We start from the raw sequence: 20,496 nt of genomic DNA, 5'->3' as shown, positions 1-20,496 counted from the left end.
CGAGCTGGGCCCATCCAATGCCTGTTCCCTGACATTCTCTCACAGTCCTGTAACAGGTCTTCATGATTCTACTGCTCTAGATGGAAACTGAGACCCAAGAGCTTGAAGCACCTTGTCCAGGTGGCAGGACCAGCTTGCAACCCAGGTCCGAGCTCCCACCGCCTCATCCTCCTGGCTTTCCTTGATAGACAGTAATTCGCAGAGTTGAACTTGGAACTAAGTTTATTTTCTGTCACTGTTGAGGAAACATTCTGAGTGAACTTCACTGCCATTGAAAGGGGTAGAGAGTGGGGGAAATGGAATTTTTAAAATAGCCTTTGTTCTTGAGGGCTAGTGGCTGCAGTGGAGGCTGTGTGCCATGCTCAGACTGCCTGCCCAGCGGCTGAGTCCTGACCATGCTGTGTGCACCCTAGAGTGGAGGGTGGGTGGCCTGCGCGGGGGGAGAGGATCCGGGGGCCCCAGGTGATGGTAGTCTGGCCACAGTCCCTGCTGGAGAGAGGCCTCCCCTGGGCCTCCCGTGACTGCCTCACATCTGGCCTGTAATGCAAATGTCCGTTGTGGGGAATGGGGGCTGCTGGTAAGGCCCCTGTGGCCAGATCAAGTAGAGTCTGTGGCCCTGATCCTGGCTGCATGTGGCTGGCTGAGGCTGGGCAGGGCCTGTCTTACCTGGTGCGGGGTTGGATGGGAAGAGGCCCTTGCCCATCCTCAGGGCATAGCAGCCGGCGGTGACCCCAGCTAAATGCTGGAACATGTTCCCAAATGCCAAGGACCCTGCTGGGCTGCCTGATCCCATGGCCTGGGGAACCTGAGGTGATTGCTCTGTTCTTCCCATTGGCAGACAGAGCAGAGGGGCGCTGAGACTCTGAGACCTTGGAAACCAGTTGGAGAGAGAACAGAGGTGCTGCAGATCAGGGCTTCAGCCTGTTGGGAGCAGCTGGGCTGAGAACAAGTTATGGAAGGACTCTGAAAATCAGGGCCGGGGTTGGGAGGTCGGGGGGATACTTCTAGGAAAGTAGATGGCAGAGCTGCCTGCGGCCCACCGCTCTTGCTGGTTGTCCATGGAGAGTTTCAGGTGTTAGAACATTCACATTCTATCTGTATTTAAAAGTCCATCCACCTTTACTTTGGAAGCACCTAAAACATATACGTACTATGCCTTTGTGTCTTGGTTGAAGAAAAAAAAGCAAATTTCAATCTGCCCCTCTGGATCAAAAAGTTCATTTGGTCCGTGTGTGTGTGGTGGTTTGTGAATTTAGGAACACAAAAGAGCAAACATCCAGGACTCAGAAAATGAAGCTAAATTTTTCAAGACCTTTTCAATCCTGAAATTCTCCAAAGGAGTTTTAAGTTTTGGAGTTAAAAAGAAATAATAATAATAGATGCACATTAAATAGAAAAAAACGCAGAAATGGAAAAAGGTGAAAAAGCCTCGTGGTCCCACTATCAGAACAAAACCGTTGTCTTCACGGTGTTTCCTTCTGGTCCATTTTCAGAGGATTTGGGGTCATTTGATTTGTCATGCTACGCCTACAAGTTTGCACTGGCATCTTTGCTCTCGGTGCATGAAGATGTTCTGACTGAATTCTAGCAGAGGGCTGGGCAGCAGATCCTCAGTTGGAGGGTCCCTGTGCTGCAAAGGCACATTCTGATGGAGACGGGAGAGCGAAGGGACCACCAGGGCCTCGGGTGTTGATGGAAAGTCAGATTATCCATTTATTCACCTCAGATTATTCACCTTTTCAGATCCGTTACTGGAGGCATCTACAATTGGCCCAGAGGAGGCACCAGGGCCTCCCTGGCTGTCCCTGGCCCAAGAGGGTCCCCCAGGGCCCTGGGACTTCCTCCTGGGGGTCTGGCCTGGGCACTCTGTCTCTCATCCCAGAGTGTTACATGTTGCTTCCCCCCGGGGCTGGATCCAGCCGTATCTCCAGGGGCCTGAGCCTTCTGGCTTCTGGGACCCTTGCCAGCTGGCAGCTTGGGCTGAGCCGATGCCTTCCGAAATGCCCGGAGCTGTTGGAGGAGCCGACTCTTCCCCGTGCAGTCCCTGTGACACAAGAGAAGCAGCCGCCATCAGCACCCAGTGCAGCTAACCTCCCAATACTTTGCCACCGAAACAGGACACAGAGGAAAACCGGAGTGCTTCCGGGGCGTGTGCCTGGTTCTCAAGACACTAAAAAGTCAGGATTGCGGCCTTCCAGCCCTCGCCGTGTCAGCATGTTAAAGGCTTCTGGGAGGAAACCTGTGGGACATTTCTCAACCCAAGTTTGTTTTCCCTCTTTAATCCTATAATGCCTAGCTACACGCCACATTGGGGAAAAGCTGTGTTAGACTCTGACGTTCCCAAAGGATAGGATCTTCAGGCTCTGTAATTCTAAAAACGATGGAGACTGCCAGAGCATATAATGCAAATTCACCCCACAACCACGGGGTGGCCTCCACATGTCAGAGACATGAACCTTCCCTGAATTTGACATTTCACTTAATTGACTCAAGCCTTTCATTTCTGGCTCACAGCCATCACTTTATTCCATCCCTTCACTTTCTCTTCACTTTTATTGCCATCACTAGTAGGGAGCAAATCAAGTTGGGGGGGGCAATTTTTCAGAAAGAAAACGTAATCCCTTCTCAAGACCAAGCTAAGCATCCTTGGGGATGTCTGGAGAACAGGCCAGGCCAGACATTGCTGGGCTACCCTGCCCGCCTCCCAGACCCGCCCCCCAGACCCGCTCACACCCTCCTGTGCTAGCCCTGTGGGTGCCAGACAGCTGAAAGCACCGATGTTAACATGCGGGCGGGGGCCTGCTGCTGAGGCCAAGGTGAGCATCTCAGGCGGTGGGAGCCCCCCTGTGGTTACCGTAGCCTGGCTGGGCCCTGCTGGTCTCGCTGAGCTGCTGTCTCCTCTTCCCCCTCCTCGCTGTCAGAGGAGCTGGAGCTGCAGCTGGAGTGGGAGCTGGAGCTGGAGCTGGAGCTGCAGCTGCGGGGAGAGGAAAGGTGGGTTCCTCTGGACATAACCAGCCCACTCCAGCCAGGCATGGTTCCCACCAGGGACTTGGAGCACCCGCGTCTCCCTGGTGACCCAGGGCAGGAGGATGGGCAGGCTGGCCAAAGCCCAGCCAGCCGAAACCAAAGGGCCACTGCAAGTGGTGGAGGAAGCAGCCAGGGCCAGGTACCCCAGCCTAGGCTAAGTCTGCTTAGGACTCCGCCAGGAAAAGATAACCCTTGGCCCCAGCTTCCTCCCAACCTGCGGGGAGTGCCTGCTGCTGGGACCCAGTGGGACTGTGGGCCAGGCTCAGTTCTTGGCCAAAAGCACTTCTCAAGTGAGCAGTGCCCCCAGGACCCGCCTGTCCAAGTCCCCCTTCCTCCTGAGGCCAACATGGCAACCTGAAGGAGCAGGTTTGCGGCAGGGCTGTCACTGATCCCTGTACCTTTCCGAGGGCCCATGGTCTGATGGCTTTGTCGGCCGCAGGTCAATGAAGACGGTGGGAGGCCCTGCTGGGCTCCTTAGCTGCGTGTCCATGGCCAGCGCCTGGAAGCCCAGCTCCCTGGAAGCGCATCTGGGGTGAGAGGAGCCGGGCGGCTGAGTCACTTCCCGGTGACCACTGTGTGCTCTGCCATTTATGTCCTGGGCAAGGCAACCTCTCTGAGCCTCAGTTTCCCTGTTTGTAAAGTGGGGGTAATGGTAGCACCTACCTGATCATATTCTTGAGATAAAAGAGAAATACACATCAAGTGCCCCACCCATAAATCAAGGCCCAATAAATGCTGAGAGAAGCCAATTCTAGAGAGGACAGGGGCCATGCGTGGTCCCACCTGCTTCCGGCCTCCTGCGGCTTGATGTCCTGGGGCATGTCAGAAGGCACCCTCCAGGCAGAGGAAAAGGCTCTGGACTGCATGGCACATAGGAGGGTGAGTTGTTCCATGAGCCTGTCCTGGGTGCTTGGCTTGGCATGGTCTGTGGGGAAGGGGGAGGCAGCTTAGTGGGGATGCAGCCCCCTTTGGCTCACAGCAGCCTGAGCCTCAGGACCCCTCGTGTGGACATGCCTGGGCTTGTGCTCGGAGAAGTGCTGGGGGCCAGCGGAGGCCCAGCCCACCCTCTGCCACTCACAGCTTTTGTGTCGCCCCCTCCAGCTCAGCAGGGCGAGGGGCGCTGTCTTCTTGAGCAGGGAGCTGTGTGTGAGCCCGGGAAGCAGGGGTGACGTCCTGTTAACAGTGTAGTCCACGTTCTCACTCCGGTCCCACTTGTCAGAGGGAACCATCAATAACAGTTCTGCGTATTTGCTTTTCTTTTTTTTTTTTAAGAAGCAATGGGATCATCCTCTATAGATTTTTTTTTTTTACTGAATATATTTTACATTTTTCTGTGTTGAGAGAAATGAATAGATAGATAGATAGATAGATAGATAGATTCCATTTGTTGAGCTGCAGAGAATTCTCTGGTTGACTGATTAGCTAGACTCCTACTGAATGTTGAATGTGGTTTGCTTCCAGTTTTTCACAAGTATGAACAATGTTGCAATGAACATCTGTGAGGGTGTGTTTAGGACAGCCTTTAGAAGTGGAGTGAATAGCTTAATCAAAGGCTTATGTGCCTTTAAATGGAGAACAGATTCTGCCACATTGCCCGCCAAAAGGGGGCACCAACTACAGCCCCCCAGCCCTGCCCCAACTTGTAGGAGAGTGAGTTTCTCCATATCCTGCTCTAAGGGGTTAAATTCCAAACAAAGCCCTTTTTAAAATAGCACCAGGGGCTCTTGGCCACAAAGGAGCCTTTGCTCTGGAACGGGAGGCCAGAACCCCCGCAGCACCTTTGCCTCAGACCCGCCTCCACTCACCTTTGTGGGCCAGAGTGGCCAGGAGGGGACAGGGAACTTTTTTATGAAACTGCCCAGAGTGAGGCCACAAGTGCAATGAAGGAATCATCCCTGGCTTTGTTTGGTAAACGTGGAGGCGGTGGAAACAAGATTCTGTTTAGAAGTGGGCTGAAGGGGTACCAAATGCAGGATTACTTTGCTCCCAGAAAGAAAGAGACGCAGGCCTGAGGAGGTGGGGGGGAAGAAAAGGCAGGGACCCTGTCTGAAGGGCTTCCTCTCGTATCCCCAACGCTTGGTCCACCCCAGGAACATAGCAGGCAGTCACATATGTAATGGATGAATGAATGAGTGTCAGTGAGTGAATGGATGGGTGGATAAAGTCTTGCATCCTGGGTGTGCAGGACGGCGAGGGCTGAGCAGCAGAGAGGCGCAGCAGATGTGGCGAGCTGCTGGGCTGACTGTGCCCAGCCCATTGCCCTATTCTATTGGGAGGCCCTGGAAGGAGCCACTTGTGGGTATGCACTTGGGCCCCGGCGTGCAAGGTCAGACCTTGGCCCTGGAGGCGGTCTGCTGCCCACCACGCGGCTCCAGAAGCGCCATCTCCCAGTTCTTCTCGCCCTGTCAGACTCTGAAGGACTTGATCCAAATCCCACTCTTCAAGTTGCTGAAATAAGTAAAGTGGTGATTATGAGGCTGCTCTGGGGTCCCAGGAACAGGAGCGCCAGATTTCACAGCTGCCGTGACCCACACAGGCAGTTCTGGGATGTCTTGGGCAGAAACCAGGGCTGAGATGAGGCAGCTCGCTCACCCACCCCGTGTGGGTTGCAGAATGAACTTCCTCCGTGAAGGCTGGTGAGGCCACCTACCTTCCTACGCAATAGTTTTATTTCTGGCACAAAGACGTTGTCTGACTTGGAGGAAACTCAGTGTCGTATTAAAACTTTTTAGGTTCATGCAGGTTTAGAATGTTGGGAGGTTAAAACGTTTTGCTCTTTTAAGAAACAGATTGTTCCAGGCAGGTGCTAGGACTGGAGGGCTTGGAAGAGGGGTGTGGAGGCGGTGGTGTGATGAGGGGGGAGGACGTTAATCAGGAATTATTGTGTCTTGTGTATGGCCTTGCAGCTCCTTGTAGCCCCATAGGGGAATGAAGATAAAGGGGTTCAAGGAAAGAATGGAATTGATAGGATAGAATTGGTGAAAGTGACCTCCATGTTCACCTTGATGCCAGTTTTCTCTAAGTTGTTAAGAAAATTTGTCAAATAAGGCAAAAAAGAGTTTTGTGATGTTTTAGTGTCATGCGGGAGCATCTTCTAAGGAGCCCATCTTTCTAGGGGAGGGCTGGTGTGCACAGTTGACCAGGGCTCACCTGTTTGACAACTTCGTAAAACTGAGAAGTGTGACGGTTTTCTTTTCCGTCCACTGGAGCAGCTAACCCCAAAGGTACCAGTTCTGTTGCCCTGTAAGTGCTGACCTATTGTACTTAATGTAGCAATTTAATCTCTGCGTTCCCTCCCCCCTCCCCACCCCACCATGTACAAAATCCCAGTTTCTCATAATTTCTTTGAACCGGCTTTGTCATCCTGCTGGTTCCCTTGTTAATGAGCTAAATACAGGGGCTCACCATTTGTATGAGAACAAAGGCCTGATGTGAGATTACACTTTGTCAAATCTGTTACCTATCTCATATATCTTCATGATCATGCTTGGGATTAGTATTCTTTTCTCTTTGTTTAAAGAAGGCTGGCGTCTCCTTGCTCTTCCTTGTTCACTTTAACTCTGAGGATGGTCTGTCAGATAGGTAGGACTGCCTGCCTGATGATGGGCCTGGTGCCATGGGCCTAAGGTTGTTGCTATAGACTGAATCTCTTTGTCCCTCCAAATTCATGTGTTGAAATCCTAACCCCAATGTGATGGTATTTGGAGGTGATTAGGTCATGAAGGTGGAACTCTCATGAATGGGATTAGTGCCCTTAAAAAGGAGACCCCAGAGAGCTCCCTCACCCCTTACAAATGAACCAGGAAGCATGCTCTCACCAGACACCAAATGTGATGGAGCCTTGACCTTGGACTTCCAGCCTCCAGACTGTGAAAAATGAATTTCTGTTGTTTAAGACCCCCAGTCTATGGGATTTTTGTTACTGCGGCCCAAAGAGACTAACACAGGCATAGTGGGCCAGCCCTCGAGTTGGCCTGGGGAGGACCATCGCCCTGGGGAAGGCTGGGCTAGGGGGACGCCTACCTGGAGGGAGAGCAAGGGCGGTCCCCGCTGGGGCCCCTCTGGCAGCGTTTCCGCAGCATCACAGGGCATCTCCTTCACTCCACTCAGGTCTTGGCAGGCTGGGTCCTGGGCATCCCAGGTGACTTTGTGAAGTATGTCTTTCTCGATCATCTTCCTTCTCTCCCTCCGGAGGGCTCTGCGGTTTGCAGAGTCTGAGCCCTCCTGGGCCCATGAGGCAGCGCCTGGGGGCTCTGTCTGCAGGCCTGCTTCCTGAGAGGAGAGAGTGGCCTCTCCCTGTGGCCCCTGGCAAGGACTCTGTGATGTACTGGTGTTGAAGGCTGTGTCCCCATCGTCATCCTGCCACGTGGGGGTCTCCACAGGTATCCTGAGAAGAGAGCTGCTCTCATCACTGCTCTGCAAAGGCCTGCCAGGGGCCCTTCCTTCCAGAGAGACTGACTCCTGGGCCTGGGGCCCAGCGTTCCACTCTCCCCTGGGTTCCCCGGCGGATTCCACAGGCACTACAGCTGGCTACAGGGGAAACAAGCGTCCTCGGTTAGCAGCCTCAAAACATACCTCGGGGAGTTTTTGTGTGCGGTAAGATGTGTATAGAACATAAAATCTGCCATGTGAACCATTTTTTTTTTTTGTTTGTTTGTTTGTTTTGCGGTACGCGGGCCTCTCACTGTCGTGGCCTCTCCCATTGCGGAGCACAGGCCCTGGACGCGCAGGCTCAGCGGCCATGGCTCACGCTCCACGGCATGTGGCATCCTCCCGGACCGGGGCACGAACCCGTGTCCCCTGCATCGGTAGGCGGACTCTCAACCACTGCGCCACCACGGAAGCCCCATGTGAACCATTTTTAAATGTACAGTTCAGTGGCATTGAGTATATTCATAATGTGGTGCAGCCATCACCACTGTCTATTTACAAATCTTTTTCATCACCCTGAACAGAAACTTTGTACCTCCCCTCCCCCAGCCCCTGGTAAATGCTCATCTACTTCTTGTCTCTATGGGTTTGCCTGTTCAAGATATTTCATAGGCGTGGAATCACACAATATTTGTCTCTTGTGTCCTTCCATTTAGCTTAGTGTTTCCAAGGTTCACCCATGTTGCGGCATGTGTTAGAACTGCATTCCTTTTCATGGATGAATAATATTCTGTTGTATGGATGGTCCTCATTGTGTTTAACCATTCTGTCTGTTGATGGATACTCAGGTTGTTCCCCCCTTTTGGCCATTGCGAACAGGCACACAGCAGTTAGAGGTGGACAAGATGAGACCCAGGCCCTTTGTCTCCAGAGTGAGTCCATGGCCTCAACCCCTGTGAGTTGGTACAGACTTTCCCATCCCAGGTTAAAAAATAATTGTCCAGAAGAGTTGCCGAGGTAATTGTAGAAATGAAGAAAACACAAAATAAAGTGACATGGACATGGTTCCAATTGAACTAATCAGGGGACTTGGCAGCCCTGGCAATTCTCCTGTTTGAGGTTATTTCAGATATATTTCTAGGCATGGCTGAGGGTGTGGGTGATTTCTGTCCTGGTGCTGGGAGGGGACACGCCCTGGCTCTGTAAGATGACCCTGTGTCAGTGCTTGCACTCAGAACTGCAGAGTCTTGGCATGTACCCACTCCGTCCAAATACCAAACTCCAGCATAGCTTCTGGTAGCGTAAGCCTGTGCCCCTAGGATTACCCCAGCGCCCCATTAAAATGCCTGCCTGAGAAAGCTCCATGCTGCCAGGAGAATTTATTATTTGTTCTAGCCAACACCTGATGATAGGCCCCTGACCTCCCTTTCTTAGAGCACTTACTAAAAAGGTCTTATAATTGTGAATATGTGTCTCTTACAACCCAGAAGCATCTGTCACTGACCTGAGAGCCGTTCCCTTGAAATATACTCATCAGGAAGGACAGGGCCTCTGCCTCCCTTCTCTGTGGGAGGATAGGCTCCTGCCTCCCACACCTGCCAGGCAGCAGACACACCTGGCCTAATTGCAGCTTCACTGACCGGCTCTTTGTGACTTTTCACTTTTCTGACTCCACTGAGCCCTCCTCACCCCCTCCCTCAGTCTTCCTTTGAAACACCCGTCACCTCTGCACAAATCAGACGGAGCTCAGCTCTTTCCCCTGCTGTCAGTAGTTACCGAATAAAATCTCCTTCCACTGCTTTAACTAAGCATCAAGCCATTAACTTTAGATTTAAGAGTTCTTGGTCTTACCTGGGACCCTGGGAAATGGGGAGACAAGAGGATGGAAAATTCCCTCTGACATTTGGCAATGACCGCAACTACAATACTTAATTCTGAGCGTTCTGTGGCATTTGCTAATTGTTTTCTGTATTCATCTTACCTTCCCAGCGAGGGGCACCTCTTACCTCTGAATCCCCACTGTTGCCCTTATTCAATCAAAAAATGTTTAGGGAGGGCAGGATTTTGTGAGAAGCCAGATAGTGCTGAAGCCAGCTGGGTTAAAGGAGGCATTTATGACAACAAATTGTGACAATGGTCAGAGAGCTCAGGTGGAAATAGGACAGCTGGGAGGTGTGTGTGTGCATGTGTGCACACGTGCATGTGTGTGTGTGTGTGTGTGTGTTGAGGGGTCAAAGGGAAGAGCAGGGAGCAAAATCAGATAGAAAATCTCATCCCCACCCCCAGCTCTAAGTGTTCTGGGCTCCTGGGAGCATGATGTGCACAAGGCCATTAGATATTTGGTGTCTGAACTCCTTGGGTTATACCTGGAGAAAGGCTTGGGTGTGCAGAGATGCTATACCAGGGGCTTTAACCTCTTTAGACCCACATTGCTGTTAGAGTCCAGCGAGGGCCATGGACACCCAGACACACACCCACACCCTATTGTGCTTAAAGGGTCCTGGCTTCATGGATCCCTGGATCCTGCATTCCACAGACCTCAGGAGGAGACCCAGAGGAAGTGACCCAGGCCCCGTCAGGGTCTTCGGCCAGTTCTTCTGACAAGTCTGGAATCAGGGCGGTTTGATTTCGCTGGAAGATGAACAGCTCCTCTTCCTCGCAGTTTGACTGTGGACAAATGAGAGTTCTCTGGATTATATGGCAGCAGGCAGGGCCAGGTGCACCTCAGCTTCCACCCACCCTCCCTGCCCTGCTGCTCTCCAGCTGTCTGGGCAGACCAGTTCTCTTCCGAAGGGACTCGCCATGGCTGGTTCCTGCCGCTGACTTGGAAATGGGCTTGGCAGCACCACCTGGTGAAGGTGAGATCCAGGGCTCCCAGTTCTGCACGTACCTGCCACCCCTAAGACTTTGCGTACAGCAGCTGCTCACTTAGTGCCTGGCACTAAATGAACAGAGCAGTGAGGTGACAGCTGAAAGAGCAGAGTCTGGGCCTCCCCGTACCCTGCAACAGGGAACCTTGGTGCTTCACTTACATGACATTGAGCTGATAAGCTCCAAAGCGGTCCTTGGTCGGCATCATGTTTGTCACGGGAAGAAAGGGCATTGGGGGCCTAGGAAGATGTAGGAAGAAGGTGCTTGCTTACCGAGGAGGAATCTGAGTCCAGAGATGGGAGCTGCTCCTTGACGGCCTCAAGGATGGCGTCCCAGGGATTGGGCAGTAAGGGCCCCACATCTTTGTCATGGGATGCCATGGGATGCTTCTCGGTGTGCCCTCATCCAAGGAACCTTGCGGAGGACATGGAGTGAGGTGAGAGGGTCCAGGAGCAAAGGGTCAAGAGCTCAGGGGGCTGCCTTTTCAAAGCATATACCATCCCTTGCCTTGGGGGATGAAAACAGATTGGGAGACCACCCACCCCTTCTTCCTTCTAGTCTGCAGGTTCCTGTTACTGAGGGCCAGGCACTGTGCCCTGCATTGTGTGTGTGTGTGTGTGTGTGGGTGCAAGTGTGTATGTGTGTGTAGTGCAGTATGGAGCCTGCAGATGTATGTACATAGTGATATTTTATGATAATATATAGATATATGTATTGATATATAATGATATATGTACTTGATGTGTAGGTATATGGATGATATACAGAATGATACATGTATATGACATACAGATATTTGTAAACTATGTATATCCCATACAACAGACACTATTATTATCTACATTTTATAGGCTGAGATTATATCATTAGTAAAGACAAAGACAGAATTTGTATCAAAGTCAGAGGGGATTTCAAGCCCCACTACTCTTTACTGCCCCCTTACAAAGGAACAGACTAGAGACATTTTGGAGTCCCGCGGACACTTTTTTTGGAGTTGACACTCAAATTAACCCCTTATACCCAGGCACTTAGGCAACACGTCCCAGAGTCTAACAGAAGGCCCAGTCCCTCAGGGGTCAAGGGGGCTTAGAAATGTGGGGTGATGGTACTTCAGAGCCAGTGTCTGGAGAGTACTTGCAGCCTGAGAGCCCTCTGTAACCATAAAATGGGAAAAGAACACTCCTGCCCCAGCCCTAGTTCCCATCAGGAAAGCAGCAGGTGAGTGGGGGCTTCTTACTTCTTCTGTGCTCACAGGAGTGGGGCAGGAGCTTGGTGCACCTGACCTGGGAACAGCAGAGTGGGGACATATCTGGTATATACGTCACGGGATGTTCTCCGGCTGCAGGTCAGGTCAGAGGGCAACAGAATCACCCAGGTGAAGGGGACTACCAGAGACTCTAAGTTCTCCAGGAGGACAAGGCAATAGGGGAGGAAAAGGCATTACAGGCTGCGGGAAGAGCACGTAAGAGCTCAGAGTGAAAAGTGCCCAACATGTGTGGGAAGAAGTTTTCAGTTGCTGGAATATACGGTGCAAACGGACAAGACCGTGAAGGGTCCTGAACGCCAAGTTGAGGAGCTTGGCTCACCCAGCAGACAAGGTTTACGCTAAACGCTGCACGAAACAGCAGCTCCCTCCGAATCCTGACTGCCTCCACGTCCGTTTCTTGGCTGCAGCCTGTTAGCCCCGCCCAAAGCTCCGACCCCCACCCCTTCCTGCCGCCGGTCAGCCGGTTGTTATGACAACTAGACGCCAAAGTCCTCCTGGGTCAGGCTTTTAAATTCTAAAGGTCGGAAACAGGAAACCCATCGTGCGTCCTCCCACCGATCCCCAACTCATTTCCCTAGCCCCCACCCCGTCCAACTCCCAACATTTATCTCCGCAGCTGCGGCAAGCCCGAGGCCGTTCACCTCGGCCTCAGCCTCCCCGCCTGGCGCGGTCCAGACAGGGATATAAACAGGCTCCAGCGCGTCCCTCCGGTCCTGTTCTCCCTTTTGGGCCGCGGCGTAATTACTGAAGCTGTCGCTGCCTTCGGAATCCCCGCTCAGCAGAGTATTATACTACGGCACTGCCAACTCCTTCCCACCCCCCGCTCTTCTTTCGGGACTTGGAGCGTCCTGTCTCTCCTGAAACTCGATTGGTTTCCCTGGCCAGCGGAGGGGCGCGGTAGGGCGAAATCCCCCTGCTCATTGGATGCCGCCGACGTCACACAGCGAGCTGGGCGGGCTGACCGGGAGGTCCGGGTGCGGGACGGACGAATTCCACAGCGCCCGGGGGACCCGCGAGCGTCCCGGCGTGCTCCGCGCCTCTCGCAACCACTTCCGGGGCGGGAGCGGGGCCGCTGGGTCCGCGCGCTGTGGCGGCGGCCGGCGTGGAGGGACCCCGGACGGGCGCAGCTGAGGGAGCGCGGCGGAAAGTGGGCAGGGGTAGACGGCTGCGGCGGCGGCGGCGGCGGCGGCGGCAGCGGCAGCGGCAGCCCCAGGGCTGCCCGCGGCCCGAGGTCCAGCGCAGGTAGGCTCCGCGGCGGCCCTGCCCCGCCTGGTGTCCTCACCTGCTGCGCACTCTCGGGGCGTCAGAGCAGTGCCGCTGGCTCGCCGCTTGAGTTTATGACTCCGAGCATCCGCTTTGCCGCTGGGGAGCGGGGACGATAAAGCCACGTGCGGTGTAGGGTTACTGGGAGGAGGTGTCAGTGCTTGGGTAGTTCCCTAGGTTACCCTCCCAAGGGCCTGAGAATGAGGTTGGGATACCCGGGGCCAGCGGAAGGCCCACGACCCGGTGCGGGACGCGGTGCCCTCCGGCTTTCACAGACCTCCTCCCTGTGGACGCCACGGTCAGCAGCAACGTCATTTTTTTGTTATTGTTGTTAATTTTTTTGTTTTTTGTTTTGCTTTAAAAGTAACGAATACTTAGCATTTTACAGAATGGACAGAACACAAAGGTAAAAGGAAAATCAAAGGGTTGCGTTCCTAGTGCTACTTCCTGGAAATAAATCCTGGAAGCGATATGCAGAAGATTTTCTACAAGTATACGTGATGTATGTGTGAATACAATTTTGTTCGTAAGGAGTACCCCATCATCGTAGAGCATCTGGCACGCGGCAGGGTGATAAAGGAAGTAATAGTATTGGGTTGGCCAAAACGTTCTTTCGGGTTTTAAGTAAAAGTAAAAGACACATTTTTCATTTTCACCAAGAACTTTATTGAACAACGTATTCAGTGTTTCGTTCTACTACTTTCTGCCATTTTTCAGGTAGCTTCATAATTCCATCTTCCCAAAACTTTTAATCTTTTGAGCAAAGAACTGTTCCAGATGCCTTTTAGTCTTACAGGGAATTGAAATTTTTTTCCCAGTATGAGAATTTTGTAAAGACTGAAATAAATAGAGATCTGAAGATGCGATGTCTGGTGAATATGGTGGATGAATCAGAACTTCCTAGCCAAGCTGTAACAGTTTTTGCCTGGTCATCAAAGAAACACATGGTCATGTGGTATCCTGATAGAAGATTATGCGTTTTCTGTTGACTGATTCTAGACGCTTTTCATAGAGTGCTGCTTTTAGTTGGTCTAATTGGGAGCAGAGCTTGTAGGAATTAATCGTTTGGTTTTCCAGAAGGAGATCAAATAGAGGACTCCCTTCCAATCCCACCATATACACAACATCACCTTCTTTGGATGAATATCGGCCTTTGGTGTGGTTGGTGGTGGTTCATTTCGCTTGCCCCACGATCTCTTCCATTCCACATTATTGTACAGTGTCCAGTTTTCATCGCCTGTCACAATTTGTTTTATTTTATTTTTTTTATTTTGTAAAAATGTTTATTTATTTTTGGCTGCATCAGGTCTTAGTTGCGGCGTGTGGGATCTTTCACTGTGGCACGTGGACTCTGTAGTTGCATCATGTGGGCTCTTCAGTTGTGGTGCACGGGCTTCGTTGCCCTGTGCGGCATGTGGGATCTTAGTTCCCCGATCAGGGATGGAACCTGCATCTCCTGCATTGGAAGGCAGATTCTCAACCACTGGACCACCAGGGAAGTCCCCACAATTTGTTTTAAAAATGGAACGTTTTAGTTATGTTTAAGTAGAGAATCACGTGTGGAAATACAGTCAAGAAGGTTTTATTCGCTTAACTTACGTGGAACATCAAAGCAATTAACATAACCAAGCTGGTGCAAATGATTTTCAGTGCTTGATTTGGATATTTTGAGTATGTCGGCTATCTCCCACGTGGTATAATGTTGATGATTCTCAGTTAATGTCTCGATTTGATCACCATCAACTTCAACTGGTCTACCTGACCTTGGAGCATCATCCAGTGAGAAATCTCCAGCACGGAACTTCTCAAACCATTTTTGACATGTTTGATCAGTCACAGCACCTTTTCCATACACTGCAACGTTTCAGTTGTGTTTTTACCTTTCTTGAAATAATAAAGCATGCTGAAAATGTTGCTTTTTTGTCTTCCATCTTCATTGTTAAAATGGCTACACAAAAATTCACCTATTTTGATAAGTTTTGTGTTTTTTTTTTTTGCGGTACGCGGGCCTCTCACCGCTGTGGCCTCTTCCATTGCGGAGCACAGGCTCTGGACGCGCAGGCTCAGCGGCCATGGCTCACGGGCCCAGCCGCTCCGTGGCATGTGGGATCCTCCCGCACCAGGGCACGAACCCGTGTCCCCTGCATTGGCAGGCGGGCTCTCAACCACTGCACCACCAGGGAAGCCTGATAAAGTTTTTTTTAAATGCACGCTGATATGACAGCTGTCACAATACAGTCTAACAAAATTGTTTCAAATGAAGTTAAAGACAACTAAGTGCTACTAGAGCCATCTTATGGAAAAAAACCAAACGAACATTTTGGCCAACCCAATAGCTTTATGGTCTCTTGGCATCCGAGTTCTCCCTCCATGGGCTTCTGGAGTGGGGGTCTGATTCTGATTGCCGCTCAGCGTTCTGGAAGGTGTCAGACAGGTGAGCCTCCAATAAAAGGAGAGAGAACATGGGTCCCACCCTGGAAGAGGCATTTGGAGTAGAAGAAACACACCCAAAGAAGGCTTGAGGGGTGTATTGAAAGGAGTGCTGAACTGACAGTCAGCTTATTTGAATTCTTATCCAGGCTCTGTGGCCTGGACTGTTCAGCTTGGGGGTTCCCACCTGAAAATTGAGAGAGCTGATTGTTCTCAGGCCCTGCCAGTGTGGACAGGTGGTTCCAGGAAGCAGGGCTTTGCCCTGAACTTTGTTACACTTACTCTGGCCAGGGGCCGACAGATTCTTTGTCCCCCAGATTGGTGGCTTGTTTGTTGTTTGGCCATCTTGGCTGTATCTCATGCTTGGAAGCATTTGTTAGTAGAGGTGGATGTGCTAATGGCATCTGTGAACCGCTGTGGTACCTTTAGGCCATCTGAACATGAAGTGGTTTTCTTTGTTTTCTCCTTCTCTTGCTTTTCTACACCTTGGTCTTTGTTCTTTCCCCCCAGAGTAGAACAGGAGACAATTGTCACTCCAGAACTAAGGGTTCTGCTAGGAAGCTGATGACTTGGGCTTGATGGGTTAGGATTCCTAGAATGAAGGGCTCTTCATCCTGCTGTTGTCCCATCTTGGGGAAAGTGTCACCCAACAAATTAACCAGTCTATCCCATTCCCCCTAGTCTCTCCCACATTCAAGGGATGCATAGGTAGATTCCTAGTCAGTTAGCACTGGTCACATCCTGGTTTCTGTGTTGGGGCTTTCTTTCCGTTTGTTTCAAAATTTGTTTTTAAAATTTATATACAGTAAATTTACTCATTTTGGTGTTCAGGTTTATGAGTTTTGATAAATGTATAGAGTCATATGTCCATCAATCAAGATACAGAACAGGGGCTTCCCTGGTGGCGCAGTGGTTGAGAGTCCGCCTGCCGATGCAGGGGACACGGGTTCGTGCCCCGGTCCGGGAAGATCCCACGTGCCGCGGAGCGGCTGGGCCCATGGGCCATGGCCGCTGGGCCTGCGCGTCCAGAGCCTGCGCTCCACAACGGGAGAGGCCACGACAGTGAGAGGCCCGCGTACTGCAAAAAAAAAAAAAACCCAAAAAACAGAACAAGTCTGTCGTCCCCAAATTCCCTCTTGCAGTCCCTTTGTGGGACCCCCACTCCTAACCCTTATTACCACTGATCTATCCTCCTTTAGTTTTATCCTTTTTTTATTAAAAAATTTTTTTTTAACTCATGCACTTGTATTGTTTATTTATTTACTTATTTTGACCACGCCTCATGGCATGTGGGATCTTAGTTCCCCTACCAGGGATCGAACCCGCGCCCCCTGCATTGGAAGCATGGAGTCCTAACCACTGGACCGCCAGGGAAGTCCCCCCTTTAGTTTTATCTTTTCTAGAAAGTCCTGTAAATGGAATCATACAGTAGGCAGTGTTTTGAGTCTGGCTCACACTTGGCATAATGCGTTTGAGATTCGTTCATGTGTTGTGTGTATCACCTGTTTATTTCTTCTGCTTATGGCTGAGTAGTGTTCCACTGTGTGGACGTGCCACTGTTTGTCCATTCTGCCATGTGTTTTTAACCGCAGTCCTTGGAAATATCATGTCCCCATTAAACAGTAAGGAACTAGGGGTTGGAGATGCTAAGTAGCAGAGCTAAATTTTGATCTAATTCCAAGTCCAGGGCTCTTTATTTTTTTTAATTTTATGTATTTATTTTTGGCTGCGTTGGGTCTTCCCCGCTGCATGCGGGCCCCTTCTAGCTGCGGTGAGCGGGGCCCACTCCCTGCCGCAGTGTACGGGTCTCCCACCGTGGCGGAGCCCCCCCTTCCTGCTGCGGAGCACGGGCTCCAGGCACATGGGCCTCAGCAGCTGTGGCACACAGGCCCAGCAGTTGTGCCCCACGGGCTCCAGAGCGCAGGTTCACGGGCTCAGTTGCTCCGCGGCATGCGGGATTCTCCCAGACCAGGGATCGAGCCTGTGTCCCCCACATTGGCAGGTGGACTCTCAACCACTGCGCCACCCGGGAAGCCCCAGAGTTCTTTTTCACCACATCTGAGAGTTGATTTGGTGCACTGACCTAATTACCATTTCTCTGCTTCCCATCCAAGAGGTTGTCAGGCTCCTTGATTTCCCTTTCTAGAATGTGGGGCCTGGGGGTCATAAAGGAAAATATATGCCACAGTTTATGACACAATATGTGCTCCTCTTTTTCTGTCTAGTGACAGGCTCACCAGTACTAGCATGATGGAGCTGCCCGAACCATACAATTTTTTTTTCTTTTTGGCTGCACTGCAGGGCTTGTGGGATCTTAGATCTCTGACCAGGGATCGAACCCAGGTCCCCTGCATTGGGAGCGTGGAAACTTAACCACTGGACCACCAGGGAATTCCCGCATACGATATTTATTGAAAGGAAGTTGTCTGGTCAGTCCCCGGAGTTGGGTACATTGGGCAGCAGTCTGTCAGGGCAGTGACTTAGCCGCCTGCTGTGGGCAGGAGTGTGACCATGCCGTTTCACTCTGTGTCGCTACCAGGAAGGAAGGACCTAACGACCTCAGTGCCTCCCTCCATAGCGATGTCGGAGCTCAGCGATGAAGCCAGTGAGCCGGAGCTGCTGAACCGCAGCTTGTCCATGTGGCATGGGCTGGGTGCGCAGGTCAGCCGGGAGGAGCTAGCCGTCCCCTTGGATCTTCACACAGCTGCTTCCATTGGCCAGTATGAAGTGGTGAAGGAATGTGTGCAGCGGTAAGAGATCTTGGAAAATGTTCCTTCCTCTTGGATTTTTGAGCTCCATGGTTCAGCTCTCAGGTGGAGCCATCAGGGAGCTAGCGGGGGCCTTGCCCACAGCTGTAGACATTTAATCCTTGGGTGGATCAACTGCTGCTTCTCTTGGGCTGTTGTCAGGGATGATTTATGCTGGACGCCAATAAGGAAGGCAGTTTTGATTCTGAGGAAGAAAAAGGCAGCTTAAACTTTTTTCATAGGCTTAGAAATTGTTCATTTCAGGCTTACTTTAACCAGAGTAATTTTATGGTTTTCACTAATTGCAGAAATGCTCAAACAAAACAAAAATAAAGATTGAAAGCAATGCCCTATGGCCTTCTTTCCCCAGAAGCTTCATTTTAATCCCTCCTGCCGCCCTCTCCCCTTTAGCTTCTGCCATAGAGGAGGAGGTGGGGTTATCCCCACCTGGAGGATTGCACCTTACTCACTGCCCACATGCTGTTTTCACTGATCTTACGTGCATATTAGGTCCCCCTAAACAGCACTGCTTATTAGCGCCTTCTTGTTTGAAGTACGGTTTGATACTCAGTGTAATTTTTAGAAAGGGATCCATCTTCTCATCTCTTCCCACTTTGTCCGCCATACTTTGTGCTCACTGTTATCATCTCATTGATAACTTAGAGAAACAACCTATGTCCATACCTACCTGGGCCTTTTCCAGTTCCAGCTTGGGGAGTTACAGCAGAGCCTCGTGGAAGCCCCGTTTCTGGCTCCCAGGTCGTAGCCATCACTTATGAGCATCTGGCCAGTTGGTACTTCTGTACCGGGCAGGTGTGCAGGCAGCACATCCCCCGACAGGGTCACCACGACCCCACCTGTAGTTCTGCTCCTTTAACATTCACAGCCTTTAAGCCTTCGGGTGTGCTGTTAAAATGAACAGTCCAGAACAGCTCTAGGAAGTGTTTGTGTTCTGATTGGGGTTGTGACACCTGCTGAGATGGAGGCTGGTGCACAGTAAACACACTGGGGACCCGAGGGGGATTTGGAGGGGTCAGAAGGGAGGATTCGGCTGAAGGGGGTTGCCAGAGCCCCAGGGCCGCTCTGCTAAGGGGTGGTGGTGGGGGCGCCTCCCTGTCCATGTGGGACGGCGTGTGGTGAGAATGGGCTGGTCTCCAGGTGGCTCTCCCGGCTAGTGGCTACCCCTGCATTCCTGGGATCAGGACCTGGGAAATGGCTGCCTGGGTCCAAAGCCAGGGTCAGTAAAACGTGCTGGTGAATGGAAACTAATTGTCTGGTGTAGCTTAGTGTGTGTATCTAGGAGAGGCACGAACTGCGTGGGTCGACTGTCACTTGGTACCTCCACTGGAGGCAAGGATTGTGGAGGAGGAAAGACTGGGGCGTGAAACAGGCAGGATGCTCCTGGAAGTGGGTCTTACTTCCATCCCCCGACCCCAAACTCTGGGTTGGGAAGCCTGCATTGTTTTTCCTGTGGGAAACGCTTTTCCAGAATTGTAATGAAAATCAGTGAGAAAGACAGGATTCTTTGGTCACAGATTTTTCCAGGAATGTTTCTGTAGGGTGGGACGACAAAGGAGAAATTGTCCACTGTCTGAGTCCCCTCCTCTTTCCTCTCCCCTCAGTTCTGGACTAGCAGACTGGTCTGTTGGCGGGAGGTAGTCAAGGCTCCAGGTCAGCGTTTCTCGGCCTCGGCACTACTGACAACCTGGGCCAGCTCATTCTTTGTTGTGAGGGGCGTCCTGTGCACTGTAAGATGTTGAGCAGCATCCCTGGCCACTGGATGCCAGTAGCTTTTCCCTCTCCAGTTGTGACAACCAAAAATGTCTCCAGACTTTGGCAACTGTCCCCTGGGGGCAAAATCTCCCGTGGTTGAGAACCATCTATGTAGCTGGTGGTAGCAAAAAAGAGAATTGCTGGCCTTAGGGTAGGAGGAGGGTGCAGATGAGAATGAAAAATCAGAGGAGGGAGGCAAACTTGAGGGAGTTTGCAAAGGCAGTTGTCCGGCAAGTGTAGTCACTCCCCCCCCTCCCCGCCAGTGATGTCCAGGGTGGCATATGACTCTGCTTCCTGTCAGCACTTCCTGCTCTTTCTCTTGGCCTGGCCTGGCCACCGGCTTTGGTAAACCCCACCTATGAGATGGCTGGCGTGTCTAGCATGTCTTGCGTTTGTTTAGGAGAGAGTTAGATTTGAATAAGAAGAATGGTGGTGGCTGGACCCCGCTGATGTATGCCTCCTACATTGGACACGATACCATCGTGCACCTGCTGCTCGAGGCGGGGGTGAGTGTGAATGTGCCGACCCCGGAAGGGCAGACTCCGCTGATGCTGGCTTCCAGCTGTGGCAACGAGAGCATCGCCTATTTCCTCCTCCAGGTGAGCTACGAGGGCCTCAGGCCAGAAACCTGAGGGGCCCCCGGCCGCTCTGCAGAGACGTGAACCACTGCAGGCCCCTGTAGCGTGCGTGTGCTCGGGTAATCACTTCGATTCTTTCAGCGTGATGGCTTGGAGGGCGCCCACCCTG

At 51.7% G+C, this 20,496-nt stretch overlaps 2 protein-coding genes across 15 annotated transcripts in view; one reads left to right on the top strand and one right to left on the bottom strand.

The window, feature by feature from the left end:
• Positions 1-1,313: 1,313 nt before the first annotated feature.
• DNAAF8 (dynein axonemal assembly factor 8) lies at positions 1,314-12,511 on the bottom strand. 6 transcript variants are annotated; one of them, XM_049699547.1, is made up of 9 exons: positions 11,507-12,511; positions 10,542-10,683; positions 9,937-10,065; positions 7,051-7,557; positions 5,361-5,475; positions 3,811-3,952; positions 3,426-3,656; positions 2,855-2,974; positions 1,314-2,044 (listed from the first exon to the last, which is right to left on the bottom strand). In XM_049699547.1, the coding sequence occupies exons 2-9, from the start codon at positions 10,647-10,649 to the stop codon at positions 1,762-1,764; spliced, it is 1,635 nt and encodes a 544-aa protein (XP_049555504.1). In that variant the 5' UTR covers positions 10,650-10,683; positions 11,507-12,511; the 3' UTR covers positions 1,314-1,761. The 6 variants fall into 6 exon arrangements, 5 of the variants coding, with proteins under 5 accessions (XP_049555504.1, XP_049555503.1, XP_033284792.1 ...); XM_049699546.1 differs by having other exon boundaries at positions 12,178-12,511; XM_033428901.2 differs by having other exon boundaries at positions 10,542-12,511.
• A 91-nt stretch (positions 12,512-12,602) lies between these two features.
• Positions 12,603-20,496, top strand: part of ANKS3 (ankyrin repeat and sterile alpha motif domain containing 3) — a 30,089-nt gene continuing 22,195 nt past the window's right edge. For 2 of the 9 annotated variants that reach the window (XM_033428890.2, XM_033428889.2), the window contains exons 1-3: positions 12,608-12,778; positions 17,769-17,979; positions 20,150-20,348. In XM_033428890.2, coding sequence (XP_033284781.1) covers positions 17,810-17,979; positions 20,150-20,348 — 369 coding nt within the window. In that variant the 5' untranslated portion in view covers positions 12,608-12,778; positions 17,769-17,809. The other 7 variants (XM_033428888.2, XM_033428897.2, XM_049699541.1 and 4 more) reach the window with 7 other exon arrangements.

The sequence above is a fragment of the Orcinus orca genome, chromosome 16 (genome assembly GCF_937001465.1).
Source record: "Orcinus orca chromosome 16, mOrcOrc1.1, whole genome shotgun sequence".
NCBI lineage: Eukaryota > Metazoa > Chordata > Mammalia > Artiodactyla > Delphinidae > Orcinus > Orcinus orca.
This window is presented reverse-complemented; position numbering and strand designations above follow the sequence as displayed.

Coding starts and splice junctions, on each gene's coding strand:
- DNAAF8 (XM_033428901.2), bottom strand. CDS start 10,649: ATGGCATCCCATGACAAAGATGTGGGGCCCTTACTGCCCAATCCCTGG. Junction 7,558..9,936: donor CCTCTGGGTCTCCTCCTGAG/GTCTGTGGAATG, acceptor TTTCCCCTGTAG/CCAGCTGTAGTGCCTGTGGA. Junction 2,045..2,854: donor CAGGGCCCAGCCAGGCTACG/GTAACCACAGGG, acceptor CTTGTGTCACAG/GGACTGCACGGGGAAGAGTC.